Source organism: Acomys minous (genome assembly GCF_964271855.1).
Source record: "Acomys minous genome assembly, chromosome: 5".
Lineage (NCBI taxonomy): Eukaryota > Metazoa > Chordata > Mammalia > Rodentia > Muridae > Acomys > Acomys minous.
The window spans coordinates 103,997,067-104,013,991 of NC_140494.1; the positions used below are offsets into that span (position 1 = coordinate 103,997,067).

The 16,925-nt window shown below is 41.5% G+C and overlaps 1 protein-coding gene across 2 annotated transcripts in view; it reads right to left on the bottom strand.

The window, feature by feature from the left end:
• CBL (Cbl proto-oncogene) overlaps positions 1-16,925 on the bottom strand; it is an 84,105-nt gene that overhangs the window by 54,685 nt on the left and 12,495 nt on the right. For both annotated transcript variants that reach the window (XM_084783597.1, XM_084783598.1), the window contains exon 2: positions 4,793-5,040. In XM_084783597.1, coding sequence (XP_084639723.1) covers positions 4,793-5,040 — 248 coding nt within the window. The remainder of the gene's footprint in view (positions 1-4,792; positions 5,041-16,925) is intronic.

The following is a 16,925-nucleotide window of genomic DNA, read 5'->3' on the forward strand; positions in this document are numbered from 1 at the left end:
ATGAGCACTGGCTGCCCTTCCAGTGGACATGAGTCCAATTCCCAGCCCACACAGTAGCTCACAACTGCAACTCCAGTTCCAGACGGGGGTCCAACATCCTCTTTTGGCCTCTGTGGGCATTGTTACCTATGGTCTACAGACATACATGCAGGCAAAACACCCATAAACATAAAATAAGAACTAAAAATAAAACCAAAAAGTCTATAAGCAACCAAAACATGACCCAGAAGCCTATTATCTCATATTTGGGAAGTAAATTTCAAAGAGCTGGCAATTGAGAGAAACAGTAAAAGTACTTAACTATAAAAATAGTCTAATTTTGGTAAGAACAATTTACACACTTTTTTATATTGTATGTATTTACATTAATATGAGAATAGTTATTTTAGCCAGGTCAAATTACATGCTTGATGTGGTATTATATATTAACAAAACACATCCCAATATAATACTTTATATTTACTAGATAATAAAAACCATAACTAATACAATAAAAGCTGGGGCTCCTCAGTAGAGTGCTTGCCCAGCATGCACAAAGCCCTTGGTACCTCTGATCTCAGAACTCAAGAGGCTGAGACAGAAGGATCAGAAGTTCAAGGTCATTCTCCACTATGTGGTGGGAGTTCAAGGCCTGCCTGGGATACACGAGACCCTTCTCCAAAATGTAAAAGAACAAAACTCTCAACAGCCCACAATGAAAGTATTATTATTTCATTCTCTGGATGAGGAACTAGAAATCACATAGCTTAAAAAAAAAAAAAAAAGGAGGGGTGTGCTAAGAAAAGACTAAAACCTGCAAGCTGGCTTCAGAGTTTATCTACTTAGCCAGTGCACTATTAATGGCTCTCAGTCATTGTGGTGATTTGAAAGAAAATGGCCCCCATAGACTCATAGGGAGTGGCACTATTAGGAGGTGGGGCCTTGTTGGAGGAAGTGTGTCACTATGGGGAGGGCTTTGAGGTCTCAAATGCTCAAGCCAGGTCAAGTGTAACATTCATATCCAGCCTGCCCATCTGGACCTAGAACTCTCAGCTCCTCCTCCAGCACCATGTCTGCCTGCAAGCTGCCATGCTTCCTGCCATGATGGTAATGCACTAAACATCGGAAACTTTAAGCCAGCCCAATTACATGTTTCCTTTACAAGAGGTCCCGTGAGCCAGGCAGTGGTGGCATTTGGGAGGTAGGTGGATCTGTGAGTTCAAGGCCAGCCAGATCTACAGAGTGAGTTCTACGACAGCCAGGGTTGTTACACAGAAAAACCTGTTTAAAAAAGAGTTGCCGTGGTCATGACATCTTTCACAGCAATGAAACCCTAACTACGACAGTCATTAAGGAAGCGCACACCAAACACTCTTCAGTATGCTCTAAGAAGAAAGTGCAGTTTCCATTTCATTATAAAAATGTTCCTAGGGCTGGCTGACAAGATGGCTCAGTGGGTAAAGTCGCTTGCCCAAAGCTCCATGCCTTGCTGCCTACCCTGATAACCTGAGTTTGATCTCTGGAACCCATATGGTAGGAGGAGAGCCAACTCCAGCAAATATTCTCCACCCTACACACAGTCACACACTACACCATGTGAGCTTCCATGTGGACCATGCGCAGAAAAATAAATGCACTTAAAAATGTTTAAATGTACTTAGGTGAGCACAGTAGCATGCTTCTATGTTCAGTTCCTCAGGGAGGGGAAACAGACGGGCCAATTGGGCCTGGAATTTGGAACAGCCTGAACAATATAGCAAAAGCCAACCTCAGATACAATATTCCTTCCCCCCCACCCGCAAAAAATGTATATGAAAAAATTAATGCTCTTTAAAAACAAAAGACAGGGGCTGGAGAGATGGCTCAGTGGTTAAGAGCACTGCCTGCTCTTCCAAAGGACCCGGGTTCAATTCCCAGCACCCACATGGCAGCTCACAACTGTCTGTAACTCCAAAATTTGACACCCACGCACCAACGCACAAATTAAAATTAAATAAAATATTTAAAAAAACAAAAACAAAAACAAAAGACAGACGCTGTTCTAGACAACTGATTGTGAGAGGCAGCCTACAGCCCGACTCCAACCTGTACTTCCCCTCGTCTAACGCCTGTAATTCTAGGCAAACCAGGCCTCCCACAGTCTTGAACACTCAGTCTGTCCGCAGGTTCTTGCTAGTGTGCTCAAGGCTGGCTTTTCTGCCTAGACAGTGACTCTCAACCTTCCTGATGCTGGGGCCCTTTGCTACAGCTCCTCATGTGGTGGTGACCTCCAACCATAAAGTTATTTTCATTGCTACTTTATAACTGCAATTTTGCTACTGTTATTAATCACAATATAAATATCTGAAATGCAGGCTATCTGATATGTTATCCCTGTGGAAAAGGTCGTTCAACGCTCCCAAGGGGTTGTGTGTGACCCACCAGTTGAGGACCACTGGCCTAAACTATTCCTACTCATCCTCAAAATCTAGTTCAGATTAACATTTCCTGCCTCACCTCTGATGCCATCCAACAGGCAAAACTGCATTACATATCTCTATTAACTCCTTGGCACATTACAGATTTCAATATATCTCCCTTCTCAGCTCCTAAAATTATTGAGAACCTACTTTATAATAGGTAGCAAATACAAGTTGATTTTTAAAGCAAACTATAATACTATAATCACTAGTACTGGAAACACACACAAAAGAAAAGAAACCAGAGACTGAACCCAGGGACATGCTATGACAACAGTGCTTTACCACTTAAAGTCTCATATGTATAAGTGTTATATGCATGTGTGTTTGGGCCTGTTCACTTCTGTGTGTGCATGTGTGTGCATGTGTGTGGACAGGGTCTGTCACCGCATTTAAACTACCCTGGCCGAGAGGCCCCAGATTCTCTCTGCTTCCACCACCCTCCAGCACTGAAGTATTTGTTTTGTTTTTCAAGACAAGGTGTCTTTGTGTAACAGCTATGGTGTCTTGGAACTCATTCTGTAGACCAGACTGGCCTCAAACTCACAGAAACTGAAGTGCTGGGGATTACAGGTGTAGCCACAATGCTTGACAAGCACTAAAGTTTTACCACTGACCCATCTCCCCTTTAACAACTCCATAAAAATCTAAACATTTAGTAGGATAAAATACATCTGCAGCAGGGCGGTGGTGCACACCTATAATCACAGCACTGGGGAGGCAGAGGCAGGTGGATCGCTGTGAGTTCAAGGCCAGCCTGGTCTACAAAGCAAATGCAGGACAACCAAGGCTACACAGAGAGACCCTGTCTTGAAAAAACAAACACACAAAACAAAACACCACATCTGCATGTAAACCAAAGTAAGCCAGGCTTCTACAGAGTGAATTTGTTCACTAGAAACATTTCTAAAAAGGCCAAGAGTGATAATCTACATTATATCTGAGTAATTTGTTATAGTAAAGGTAAAAATGGGAAAAAAACTTTAAGCAAAATGGAACTGCCAAAGTCTAAGCCAAAAACGCCTGAAGAGTAGGAGACTACGAGGACACCTGGATTCAGGTTCCTGAGGGAATCACACACAGTAACTGATGCCGAAAAACCAAAAAGAAAGAAAAAAAACGACTGGTCCTACTTCAAGCACTCATCTGGAAGTTATCCCACCCAGCCTTTGAGAGACTGAACCAGAGAGCAGCAGTAGAAAGCAAACCAGCCCTTTTAAAAGTATTCTAAAACCAGCCCAGTTATACATACAGACCAACCTGGACTACACTGTGAGTCCATTCAAAAACAATACAAAACAAAGCAAAGCACGGTGGCAAACACCTGCAATCCCAGTACTCAGAAGACTGAGACAAAAGGATCATAGTAAGTTCCAGGCCAGCCTGGGCTATAAGGGGGAGTAGTTTCAGGCTAGTCTCAGAAACACAGTGAGACCCTGTCTCAAAATAGCCAGGGCAAGGAGAAGAGGCATAATGGATGATGGAGAGCTGGGAATATTGCCCAGCAGTACAGTACTTGCCTAGTACTCACAATCCTTAGCATTTAGGAGGGAAAAGAATGACTGAAATTTATATATTATCTTTTCTGGTAGGAGTTTACAACAGGCAAGCTAGTACCATGTAATGTAGCCTGACTGCAGCTGATGATAGGCGGCTGCCTACCATAAGTGAGGCCCTGGGTCTATCTATACCCAACACTAGAGGGAAGGCATTGTGCATGTGCCTCAGTTTATTCTAATTAAAAATTATTGTTACACATAAAGAAAGTGTTGGTTCAATTTGCTTTATTTAAAAAAAACAAAAACAGTAACAGAGACGGGCATAGTGGTGCACGCCTTTAATCCCAGCACTTGGGAGGCAGAGGCAGGGGATCACTGTGAGTTCGAGAGCAGCCTGGTCTACAAAAGTGAGTCCAGAACAGCCAAGGCCACACAGAGAAACCCCGTCTCCAAAAACCAAAAACCAAAACAAACAAACAAACAGGAATTAAGCACTAGCTTTCCCCTTATCTGACACTTGTGATTTATCAAGATGCTGCGGCTGGTGTTAAGATCTCATCTCTTCTCCTCAACCTCAGCTTCATCTCTTTCAAACCCTCATCTACCACAAACATGTTATCTTTAGGGTTCCAATTCTACTGCCTGCAACCTTTTTCATGAGTGTAACTCACTCTTTCTTTCACAGATAAATCCATCTGACCCAATGATGGCCAAAAGTCTACCAAGACCCTTCATGTCACGTGTGAGCTTTCTACGTCCATTAAAATAAAATTCAAAGCAACTCAACTGTTTCTAGCATTACCACTCTGACATTCACAGACCTGAGTTAATATTTGTGTAGTATGTCTCCATTACCTAGGCTGAGAATTCTCCTCATACATTCTTTCTTTTCCCTCCTTGAAGAGACTTATAGTCTGCTTAGTTTTCTTCATCAAATTCTCCATGAACACCCTGAAATACTCATTTTCTCCAAGCGTCTCCATCTTCCCCTCATATCTTGACAAGACAGTGCGGAGATGCTGGTAGGTGTCAGGCAGCAAGTCTAAGATATAAGGTGGGCTGTTCTTGAGCGCCAGCTTTGGGTTTTGACACAACCGCACCACCTGCAATAACAAAAAAAGACAGGCTATTACTCAGAGGACCTTAAGGACAGCTTTCCTTTTTATGTTATGAGTTATGGCATATTTGCTGTTTGCATAAATATGACAGATACATAAGGATGAAAAATGATCTGTAACCCAATGCCATTAGGCATACGACTAATAGTCCTCCTACAAAGATGGGTGGTTTCCTGAATTATTGAAATTATATGTATGTGTGTGCATGTGTCTGAGCATGTGCATGTGAGTGCAAGTGCTCACAGAATCCAGAAGAGAGTCAGGAACTGGATGGAGTAAGAAGCAGCTGTAAGGCTCCTTGATGTAACCAAATTTAGGTCTTCTGCAAAAGCAGTATGCACTCTTTACCCCTGAGCCATCTCTCTAACCCCAAGGTGGGCTCTTCAAACTCTGTGAGAGGCCAGGGGGTACAGCTCAGTGGCAGAGCATCTGCCTACCATACACATATTGTGGGTTCATCCCAGCACCTAGGGTAACAGAGGACTCTGAAAGACCAATAGTATAGACAATACAACCAGTGAGGGGGATGGATTCTCCCACAAATGCCTGAAAATATGCCAGATGAAAATTAATATAGAAGGCTGGGTGTGGTGGCATACACCTTTAAACCCAACAGTAGGGAGGCAGGGGCAGGTGATTTAAGACCAGCCTGGTCTACACAGCAAGATCCTGTTGAGGAAGAGGAGGAAGAGGAAGTGGAAGAGGAAGAAGAGGAGAAGAAATGTAGCAAACTACTTATACCTCAATAAAGAAAATTCCAGCCAGGATGGTAGTGCATACTTTTAATCACAGAAAAGGGAAGGCAAAGACAGATGGATTTTCTATGAGTTCAAGTCCAGCCTGGTCTACATAGAGAGTTCCAGGCCCAACAAGGCTACATAGTGAAAGACTGTCTTAAAAAGGAAGGGAGGGGAAGAGAGGGGAAGAGAGAAAAGGAGAGGGGAGAGGTGGGAAGAAGAAGAGAGGGGGAAAAAAAGAAAGAAAATTCCTAGGGGTTCAGAGGCAGATAGAAAGGACATAGCCATTCTGGAAGGCAAATCTCTGTTGTGGTACATAGGCTTGAGTTGTTTTTGGTTTGGTTTGGTTTTTTCCCAAGACAGAGTTTCTCTGTGTTAGCTTTGGCTGTCCTGGACTCCCTTTGTAGACCAGACCGGCCTCAACTCACACCGATCTGCCTGCCTCTGCCTCCCAAGTGGTGGGATTAAAGGGGTGTGCCACCATGCCCAGCCATAAGCTTGAGTTTTGTTGTTGTTGTTTTTTAAGATTTCTTTATTTATTATGTATACAATATCCTGCTTGCAAGCCAGAATAGGACACCAGATCTCATCATAGATGGTTGTGAGCCACCATGTGGTTGCTGGGAATTGAACTCATGACCTCTGGAAGAGCAATCGGTGCTCTTAACCTCTGAGCCATCTCTCCAGCCCAAGTTTGAGTTTTAATAGCCACTGAGGAACAAGATTATAAAGGCCTTGTGCCTAGCAATGCTTGAAAGTGAACTGATACACCCAGTTCTTCCCAAGAAAATGAAGCTGCTCTGGTTTCTCCTTACATTATATACACCTGTCATCTTTCATCAGTAAATCCAGAATTCTCAGAATTTGCTTCTTATCCTCATCTTTTACTTTTAAATTTCCTGAGCTCTCTTATTAAGTAGGTCTCTTTTAAAACTAGATTTTGCTCATTTGGGTTTTTTTTTTTTGAATTTTTTTTCATTCAATTTTTATTTTATATGTATGGGTGTTTTGCCCACATGTGTATGTCTCTGGACGATATGAGTGACTGGTGCCCATGGAGGCCTGAAGAAGAAGTCAGGCTCACTGGAACTGGTGTTACAACCAGCACGTGGGTGCTGGGAATCACCAGCCCCTGCTTTTACTGTTTTGAGCCTCATGTAGCAGAGGCTGTCCTTCTTGCCTTCATCTCTCAAGTGAGTGTGCCACCACACTCAGCAGTCAAAAATGTGTTAGAATAACTGAAGATCCATAATGGATACTAAATGCGGAAGGCAAGTCTAGAGAGCTTTACAGTACATGAAAACTAGCTGCATGGCTTCATGATAAAGAAAGGCTTTCCTTAAAAGAGAATCAAGAAAACCACAAACCATAAAGGAAAATATTATTTAAGTTCTACTACTTCAAAAGTGGGGAGAGACAAAGAAAAAGGAAGAACTTGTTTAACGAGATATCGTAGAAAGCTGGGGCGTGTTGGTACAGGCCTGTAAATCCCAGCACTTGGGGCACTGGTGTAAGAGGATCCTGAGCTCAAGGAGCCAGCCTGGGCTCCATAGGAAGACCCTATCAAAACCACATAAAATTAAAACAGAAGAAAGACAACATGTAAGCAATAACATCCTTAACGAGTTAGAAGATATCTACAGTATGTATGTATCATATTCAAACAAATATATGGAGGAGACATAAACAACGCCTGTGAGTCAGGAGAAAAGATAATCCAATATACAAGCTGTCACTACTTACAACAGGATCCTTACAAAATATGTTATCAATAATAAAAGACATTAAGGGTTGCACGCCTTTAATCCCAGCACTCGGGAAGCAGAGGCAGGTGGATCATTTTGAGTTCAAGACCAGCCTGGACTACAAAGCGAGTCCAGGACAGCCAAGATAACATAGAGAAACCTTGTCTTGGGGGGGAGGGGGGACACAAGATAGTGCCCAACCTCATTACTCATTCTAGACTGAAAATCCTCCAGTCACAATCAGACAAATAACAAACCGGCCATGCCAACCAATGGCAAGAAAATGGAGCAAAGGGTGCATTCAAATACTGCCTAGAACAACCTAAACTGACACAACCAACTGGGAACAGATCAGCAATACTGTCAGATTAACAGTTTGTACACTATGAGCCAGACATGGTGGGACACATTAATTCCATCAGCCAGGAGACAGAGACAGGCCCACCCATTGCTGGGAGATCCAGTCCAACCTGGATTACATAGTGAGTTCTAAGTCAGCCAGGGAAAGACCCTGTCACAAAAAATGCCCAAAATTGAAAAAATAATTTTTGAAATATATATATATATGAACAAACACAAAATTCCATGACTAGAAAAATATTCTGGGATATACATATAAGAATGTGTGCCAAGTATGGTGGCACACACTTTTAATCCTAGCACTTGGGAGACAGATAGATAGATCTCTGAGTTTGAGGCCAGCCTGGTCAACAAAGAAAGTCCAGGACAGCCAAGGCTCTGTTACACTAAGAAACCCTGTCTTTTTTGTTTGTTTGTTAGTTTTTCGAGACAGGGTTTCTCTGTGTAGCCTTGGCTGTCCTGCGCTCATTTTGTAGACCAGGCTGGCCTCAAACTCACAGCGATCCACCTGCCTCTGCCTCCCAAATGCTGGGATTAAAGGCGTGTGCCACCGCTGTCCGGCTAGGGAATCTTCCTTTAGACTCTCAGCACCCATACTGCAGCTCACAATCATTTACAACTCCAGTCCCAGTGGGTGTCCTCTTCAGCCTTCATGGGCACCAAACACCCAAGCGGTGTACAGACATCATGCAAAACACTCATACACATAAAACTAAAGTTAAACACACACCAACCAACTCGTTGGGTTACTATGTTGGACTCTATCAGTTCCCTATTTGGGATGATGTTTCTGCATGTCTCCCTAAGAATAACACAGCGTCCCAGACAGCTTTCAACGGTGTTGCATTATAATATATAATAGGTTATATATTATAGGTTTGCTTTGTATTTTTTCTGCTTAATGCTGATAAAGCTCCCTTAATTTGTAATTTCATGGTTTTTATTAGTTTGGAGACGTCTCAGACAACTTTTTGTTAAAAACTTTTTTCTGCCTACTCTTTCTCAGAATTTCTCTAAGACTTGAATTATATATACTTACAACAACATCCCATCTTTTTGCCTTAACACCTCATTGTGGAATTTTCCTCTGACTTCCGTTCTACTTCTTTGTTCAGCCTAATTTATGTTGCTAAACCCATTCACTGACTTAAAATGTTCTATTCCATTAGTGCTTGAGAGGCATCTGCATGTCATAGCGTGTGTATAGAAATCAGAGGACAACTTTCAGACCTGGACTCTCAGGGATCCAAATCTGGAACTCAAGTCATCAGGCTTGACAGCAAGTGCCTTTACCTGCACTAAGCCACCTGGCCAGTAAATACCTGTGACACTTAATAATCAGTTTCTGTGTCTCCAGTTCTAGATTTTTAAAGAAAGTTTTTCAAGACAGGGTTTCTCTTGTAGTGCTGCCTGTCCTGGACTCACTTTGTAGACCAGGCTGGCCTGCCTCTACCTCCAGAGTGCTGGGATTAAAGGTGTGCACTCATTTCACAATTTTTACAAAAACTTTTGGGCTGGATAGATGGCTCAGCAGTTAAGAACACTGTTCGCTCTTCCAGAGGTCCTGAGTTCAATTCCCAGCAATCACATGGTGGCTCACAACCATCTATAATGAGATCTGCTGCCCTCTTCTGGCTTGCTGGCACATACAATACTGTATACATAATAAATAAATCTTTAAAAAAAACTTTCAGTTGAGTATCAGGGACATAGTACAGTGGTAGAGCACTTGTCTAGTATGAATAAGGCTTAGATATACACACACAAAGACTTGCCAATTTAGCTTTTAATTTTTGTAACATAAATAATAGATATATTTTAAGTCCTTGACTGACAATTTCTGGATCCTCTGTGTTTCGTTCCAGGCATGGTTTCTCTGTGTAGCCCTGGCTGGACAGGGTGGTCTCAAGCTCACAGAGATCCACCTGCCTCAGCCTCCCAAATGCTGGGACTAAAAGTGTGCACCACTACACCTGGCTATCCTCAGTGTGTTGCAGATATCTGTATGGCCTAGGAAGCCAATAACTGACACAATGAGACGGAAATGTAATTCAAAGTTGCAAGCACTATGCTGGGCAGAATCTAAACTACTACTAACCTACTAGTAAACTAAAACTAAACTAAAATAATCCTATGTCCTCATAACCTACTATATCCCAAGCACTTGCCAATCTGACGGTCCTTGAGCAGCGTCTCTCCACCAACTCCCTCTGTCAACTGTCCACTTCAACTGTCAACTCCCAGCTCATCCTCCTCTCCAGGAAGCCCCGCCTTCCACTGCCTGTCCTTCTGCCCAACTGATTGGCTAAACAGCACTTCATGACAATTGCTACATCCAATCATGGCACTCCTCCACAATTGTGTTTTGTTTTTTGTTTTTTCCTCAAGACAGGGTTTCTCTGTGTAGTCTTGGGTGTACTTGACTCACTTTGTAGACCAGGCTAGCCTCGAACTCACAGCAATCTGCCTGCCTCTGCCTCCCAAGTGCTGGGATTAAAGGTGTGCGCCACCACACCTGGCTATCCTCTGCGTTTATACAATCCATGTCTCCTATTGATTTTCAGTTGCATCTGGTCATATACCTAGTTTTTTTTTTTTCATTAAATGCTGGTCACTGTATAAATTATAAATAATTTGACTGTGGATACTGCTATTCAAAAAGGATTACTTCTACTTGTAGCAGGTAGTCAGAATACCAACATCAGGAATCCTAGATCATATTAATCTAATGTAGAACAAGAGATTAAAAACTGGTTTTCCTGCCGGGCGGTGGTGGCGCACGTCTTAATCCCAGCACTCGGGAGGCAGAAGCAAGCGGATCACTGTGAGTTCGAGGCCAGCCTGGTCTACAAAGCAAGTCCAGGACAGCCAAGGCTACACAGAGAAGCCCTGTCTCAAAAACAATAAATAAATAAATAAGTTTTTAAAAAGCTGGTTTTCCTTCCCTATATAAACTGATCTACTTCTGCTTTGTTCTTATTCCTAAAATTTGTAGAGCTGTAGAAGAAACATTTTGTGTATTATATGGATGTAGACCTGTCAATAATAAATCTGATAGTCTGTAGCTTAGGCAGGGAATGGGAGGTGAAACATCAGACAGGCAGAAAGGATTCTGGGATAGAGACAGACACAGAGGGTGTGAAGAGGATGGAGACATGGTGGCTGAGCACAGGTACCAGCCATGTGACAGAATGTAAATTAGTATACATGGGTTATTTTAAGCTATGAACTAGTAAGAGAAAAGCCTACCTATATGGCTTAGGTATTTGTAAAATAATTATTTTGAGTCTCATGAGTCATTATTTCCAGGCAGCCATGGGAAAGGGAGGAGAAACCAACCACTACCGGGAAGCAACCCAGTATTTCCCAGGGCCCTTTCCTAAGTTTTGTCCTCCTCAACATCAGACTCAGTTCTTAAAGTTTGATTCATCTTTCATAACTTGACCTCAAAATTTCTCACTGCCTAGAACAGTGGTTCTCAACTTTCCTAGTGCTGCAGCCCTTTAATACAGTTCCTCATGTTGTAGTGACCCCAATCATAAAATAATTTCACTGCTACCTCATAACTAATTTTGATACTGTTATGAATTATAATGTAAGTACCTGATATACAGGATATCTATGCATCCACAAAGGGGTAGCCACTCACAGGCTGAGAACTACTGGCCTAGATAAACGCTCTGTGTCTTCTAACTTTGCTAACTGTCGGTGTCTTTGGTTAGAAACAGACTATTAAATATGGTGGCCTATGTCTATAATCACAGAGCTCAGAAGTCTGTTGCAGGACTTCTTCAAGCTCAAGGCCTGCCTAGACTATAAAGCATAGCTTAAAAAAAAAAAAAGAAAGAAAGAAAGAAAGAAAAGCCAGAAATGAAGAAGATGGAGACTTCAGATATGCACAAAGATACCAGGCTCCACAAAGCTGTCTGCACAGAAGGAATGATAATGTCCCATACTGTCCCAAATGTGGCTGTCCAGAAAACATAAGGACAAAGGTTCATCCAATAAGATCTATATACCTGGTTAACCTACATCCCTGTTACCACTAAAACAACAACAGAAACCAAACAAACAAATAAAAACTACCATCAGTACAGAGAACCACTGATTGTTGAAATTATAAACCTGCAAAACTAAATTTTTAAATAAAGTAAATATCTAGGTTAGCTGGGTGTAGTGGCACACTCCTGTAAACCCAGCACTTAGTAAGTGGAGGTAGGTGGATCAAAAGTTCAAGGCCAGGGGGCTGGAGAGATGGCTCTTCCAGAGGTTCTGAGTTCAATTCCCAGCAACCACATGGTGGCTCACAACCATCTATAATGAGATCTGGTGCCCTCTTCTGGTGTGCAGGTGTACATGCAGGATACTGTATACATAATAAATCATTTTTTTTTTAAAGGGCAAGAGGGAGAAACATGAATGAAGAGAGAAAGAAGAGCACTCTGACTAGGGCATAGCTTTAGACTACTGACAAGAGCGGGGCATGGTGGTGCACACCTGTAATCCCAGCACTCTAGGAGGCAGAAGCAGGTGGATCACTGAGAGTGCGCCAGCATCCTGGTCTACAAAGTGAGTCCAGGACAGCTAAGACTACACAGAGAAACCCTGTCTCAGAAAAACAAAAACAAAAACAAAAACAAAAAGACTACTGACAAGAGCCTTTGCAAGCAGACCTTCTTCTGTCCCCAAAAGCATGTTGTAAGCATGTGATGTCTAAATTACTCATTCAATAAACATATCTAAGCTATCTATCCTCCTTACTTGAATCATGTTGTTTTCAACTCTTCGTGACTAAGGTATCAAGGTGATACGCATGCTTAGACATGTTTCCTTAAAACAGATCCCAACTGCCAGGTGTGATGGCACACATCTGTAACACTCCCGATATAGTGCCAATACCCTGAGGCAGAAGCAATTAGTTCTATGGCAACCTGGGCTACATGAAGACCCTGAGTCCCTAAAACAAAAACAAGCTACAAAATTCCTATTTAATAGCAAACCATTAAGGACTCTTCAAGTGAAAAGGCAATACATAGTCTTTAAAGCTATGTATTTTATTCTCACCAGGTCATTTCTGGTATACTCTTATAAAATAGCCCTGTGTGAGGATAGCAAATAAAGACAGGTTAAATCATTAAAAATATTTGATGCATAAATACTTAACATCACTTTAGGAAGCTGCTCATTCTATGCAGTACTAAAAACAGTAAACAACTTAACCAAGAAAAAAGGCTCCTTTCAGAACACCACTATATTCTAAGCTCAATAGTTAAAATTTCATATTAGTAAAACAAATGGTTCCCAATTTGTGTTACATTCCAAAACCTCGTAAGGTTGATGCTACAACCCATAACATACCTTATAACAATAAAAACTGTTACATGGTAGAACCCTAAATATAGTGCATCTTGGGTAGAGGGGAGGCTGACACTAACTGACTGGAACTAAGCATATGCCATAAATATATATTATTTTATGTGCCAACTGAAGAAAAGGATTCAACAAAGACCTCAAAAGCCTTGTGATTGAAGACTTGAATTATTAAGACAGGGTCTCATTCTAGACTGGCCACCATTACAGGCTTGTGACAGCATTCCCTGTTTGCTTTCTTATGCAGTCAGTGCTGGGGAAAGAACCTGGAGCCTCACACACACAAGACAAACACTGCCAACCGAACCACTCCCCAGACCAGGTTTTTATTTTAGAAAAAGCTGTACATGTTTCACACTGAGAGCAAAGAGATTGATACGTTTCTGGCAAAACAATAGGAAATGAAACCTGAAATGGAGTTCAGAAGGGCCACACCATCTAAACAGACCCCTCCTCAAATCAGAAGAAAGGGAGCCAGAATGAGCTTAGACAACAGCAAATGTGTAGATACGGAGGCAGTTAAACTAAGCCTGATGCTTTCAATTTTTCTCAACATATGAATCATACTCTGAGAAATGAAGTGCAAAGAAAACGTCCCTGAATTTGACAGAGGTTATCAGACAAAAGGAGGGTGGGGTCAACAAAGAAAGTATTGGGTTCCCTGCACAGTAAGTCCGGAAATATAACAAAGTGCTTCGTGACTGCTTTAAAACGGAAGACAGGTTTCTATGAACTGGGATTTACACTGAGAGCTAAAATCACAGCAAAGAGTCTGGTCTGTAGAATCAGCAGAATAGCCAACGAGACAGCTACCTCAACAGTACTAAGGTACCAATGGATTTGGACTTAGCTGACAACTATGAAGAATACAAAGGTCAATCCGACTAAAGTGCAGCCACCAAGGCACCAAGTGTGATTCAGAGATTTATGAACCAGTCAGGGAATTGCTTAGGAGATATGACAAAGGCTAAACTTGGGTTTTTAATTACCATTTAAAAGGACTATGTTATTTTTTATACTTGGTAAGATTATATCAACCAGCTATATCAAAATGTTCTGCCTCAGTCATTTACCTTGAATAAACTTAACACTGGTACTCCTACCTACAAAGAGATAAGATCTGTTTCATGATGTGGGTGAAAGGCCCCCCCAGCTGCCAATGACGTAGGCATCCAATGTATACAGTTCCCTCCCATTTCCACACAGCCTTCCCTGCAGCACTGGGCGGAAGCTATCACGGAACCGGCCGTTCCACTGACTCAGGAAGTACAACAGCAAGTCAGAGGTACGCGGTGGTAACCTTGAGAAGCCAAGATTTAAAAGGAACAGAAATTAACGCCAGCTTAGGCTGTAATAACTAGATCCTGTCACAAAACAAAAATACACACAGACACACACACAACACAGACACACACACACACACACACAAATCTTTCAAAAAGTATTTATGAGCATATTTCTTATTAAAGTTTAAGTTAAAATATAGTATGTGCTTAATATCTCTAAGATAGGGGGAAATACATGTTCCTTAATGACAAAATTTTTTTTAGCTAAACTAAAATTTCCCTGGCATTACATAGAATACCCAGCCTATAATACATAATGTATTTGAACTAAAAACAGACAGCTTTACACCTCAACACATAAACTATATAATTCTTTTGTGTATTTGTTTGTTAGGGGTTTTGTTTGTTTGGCTTTTTTGCTTTTTTTTTTTTTTTGTTAGAGTCTCACTTTGTAACCCAGTTTGGCCTCAAACTTGTAGCAAGTCTCCTGCCTCAGACTCTCAAATACAGGGATTTATAAAACTTGGCTTCCAAAACACTCAATGTGTATTTTGCAAAAAACAAAAAAACTTTTTTATGTGTGAGTGTTTTGTTCAAGTGAACACACAAGGTATTGCAGGCATTCCTCCAGAGGGGAGCTAGAGAAGGGTGTGAAGCCCCGGGAACTGCAGTTACAGGCTGTGGTAAGCCACCACAGACTGCAAAAACAGCAAATGCTTTTAACCAATAGACCAGATGGCCCCATATAATACATTTCTGACAAATGTTATTTATACTTTGATAAAATATGACCTTATAAAATGGTTTGAAGATTAAATGCCTGCTTTTTCCAAAATATTTCTGAGATGCATCACTGCATCAACAGGGAAATGAGCATTTCACTAATACCAAGCTCTCGGCTATGGAACATTAACACTGACCATAAAGAAAATACAGGGGTAGGTGACCTCTTACTATTAATGTACTCTCTAAGGAAAGAAAATGACTTAAGCATTTGTAGCCTTTTAGAAGGAGCTCCAAAAAGGCCCTCTGTGAATAATTCAAGGGAACAGCTAACACACATCAAAGCCTTTATGACTTAGAAATTTTACATTGGCAGCCAGTTAACCTCCTAGGCACAGATGCATACTGCCTAACTTTAAAAATCATTTACCAAGCTTGACATGGTGGCACACACCTTTAATCAAAGCAGGCAGAAGCAGGCAGATCTCTGTGAGTTTAAGGCCAGTCAGGTCTACATAGCAAGTTCCAGGTCAGTGAGGACTACATAGAGAGACCCTGTCTCAAACAAACAAACAAACAAAAACCAACAACAATCATTCATCAAAATTTTTCAGAAAAAAAAAAGAGTTCTGATTTTCCTACAAACTCTGGGGGTTGAACTTGGGAGGTTGAGGCAGGAGAATTTTGATGAGTTTTAGGTTAGCTTGGATTCACAATGAGAACCAAGTGAATCAAGAATATATAGTAAGACATTGTCTTTAAATAAAAAAATTTTTAAATAAAAAACCTAAAGGAATAAAAATGCTCTACTTAGTCTTATCTTCTATGTGGAGATTTTGTTTTCTATATCCTTCCAAAGTGACTGACTTTTGTTTGTTTCTAGCTATATTTACAGAGTTTCTCAGAACAATGTCAAAGACACGAGCTTAGCTCTGAGAAACCAACAATGCCCTTGTACGGCTGCCACATGTTCCATTCATAACAGCTTCTCACTGGCTTACGTCTCTCTTTGCTTCTGCCAAGGCTCAATAGTCAATAGACAAAAAACACTGGAAACTCCTATGATCACAATAAAGAGAAGAAAAGCCATGCTTAAAAACTGCTACATTTGGGCCCAGCAAGATGGCTTAGATGGGGAAGAAGTTTGCCTCCAAGCCTGACAGTTGGAACCCACACAGTAGAAGAAGAGAAGGAGCCACCTGACCACCACATGTGTATGCCCATATACACACAAAACTAGTAAGTTGTTTTTTTAAAATCACTGAATTTTTTTCTTTTTTTTAGTTTTTCAAGACAGGGTTTCTCTGTGTTATCTTGGCCACCCTCGAACTCACAGGGATCCACCTGCCTCTGCCTCCCGAGTGCTAGGATTAAAGGTGTGCGCCACCATGCCCGGCTAAATCACTGAACTTTTATAAAGTGAAAAACCACAGAGAACACTGCCTAGGCCTGCTTCTGTTCTAAATACAGCATGTTTCCACCAGTCAGGAATCTGCATTTCCAACTAGGCAGAAAAGGTATAAGCAAGCCTGGTTTTTTGTTGTTGTTGTTTTTGGTTTTTGTGTGTTTGTTTGTTTGTTTGTTGTTTTTTTTTTTGGTTTTTTGAGACAGGGTCTCTCTGTAGCCTTGGCTGTCCTGGCAAGCCTGTT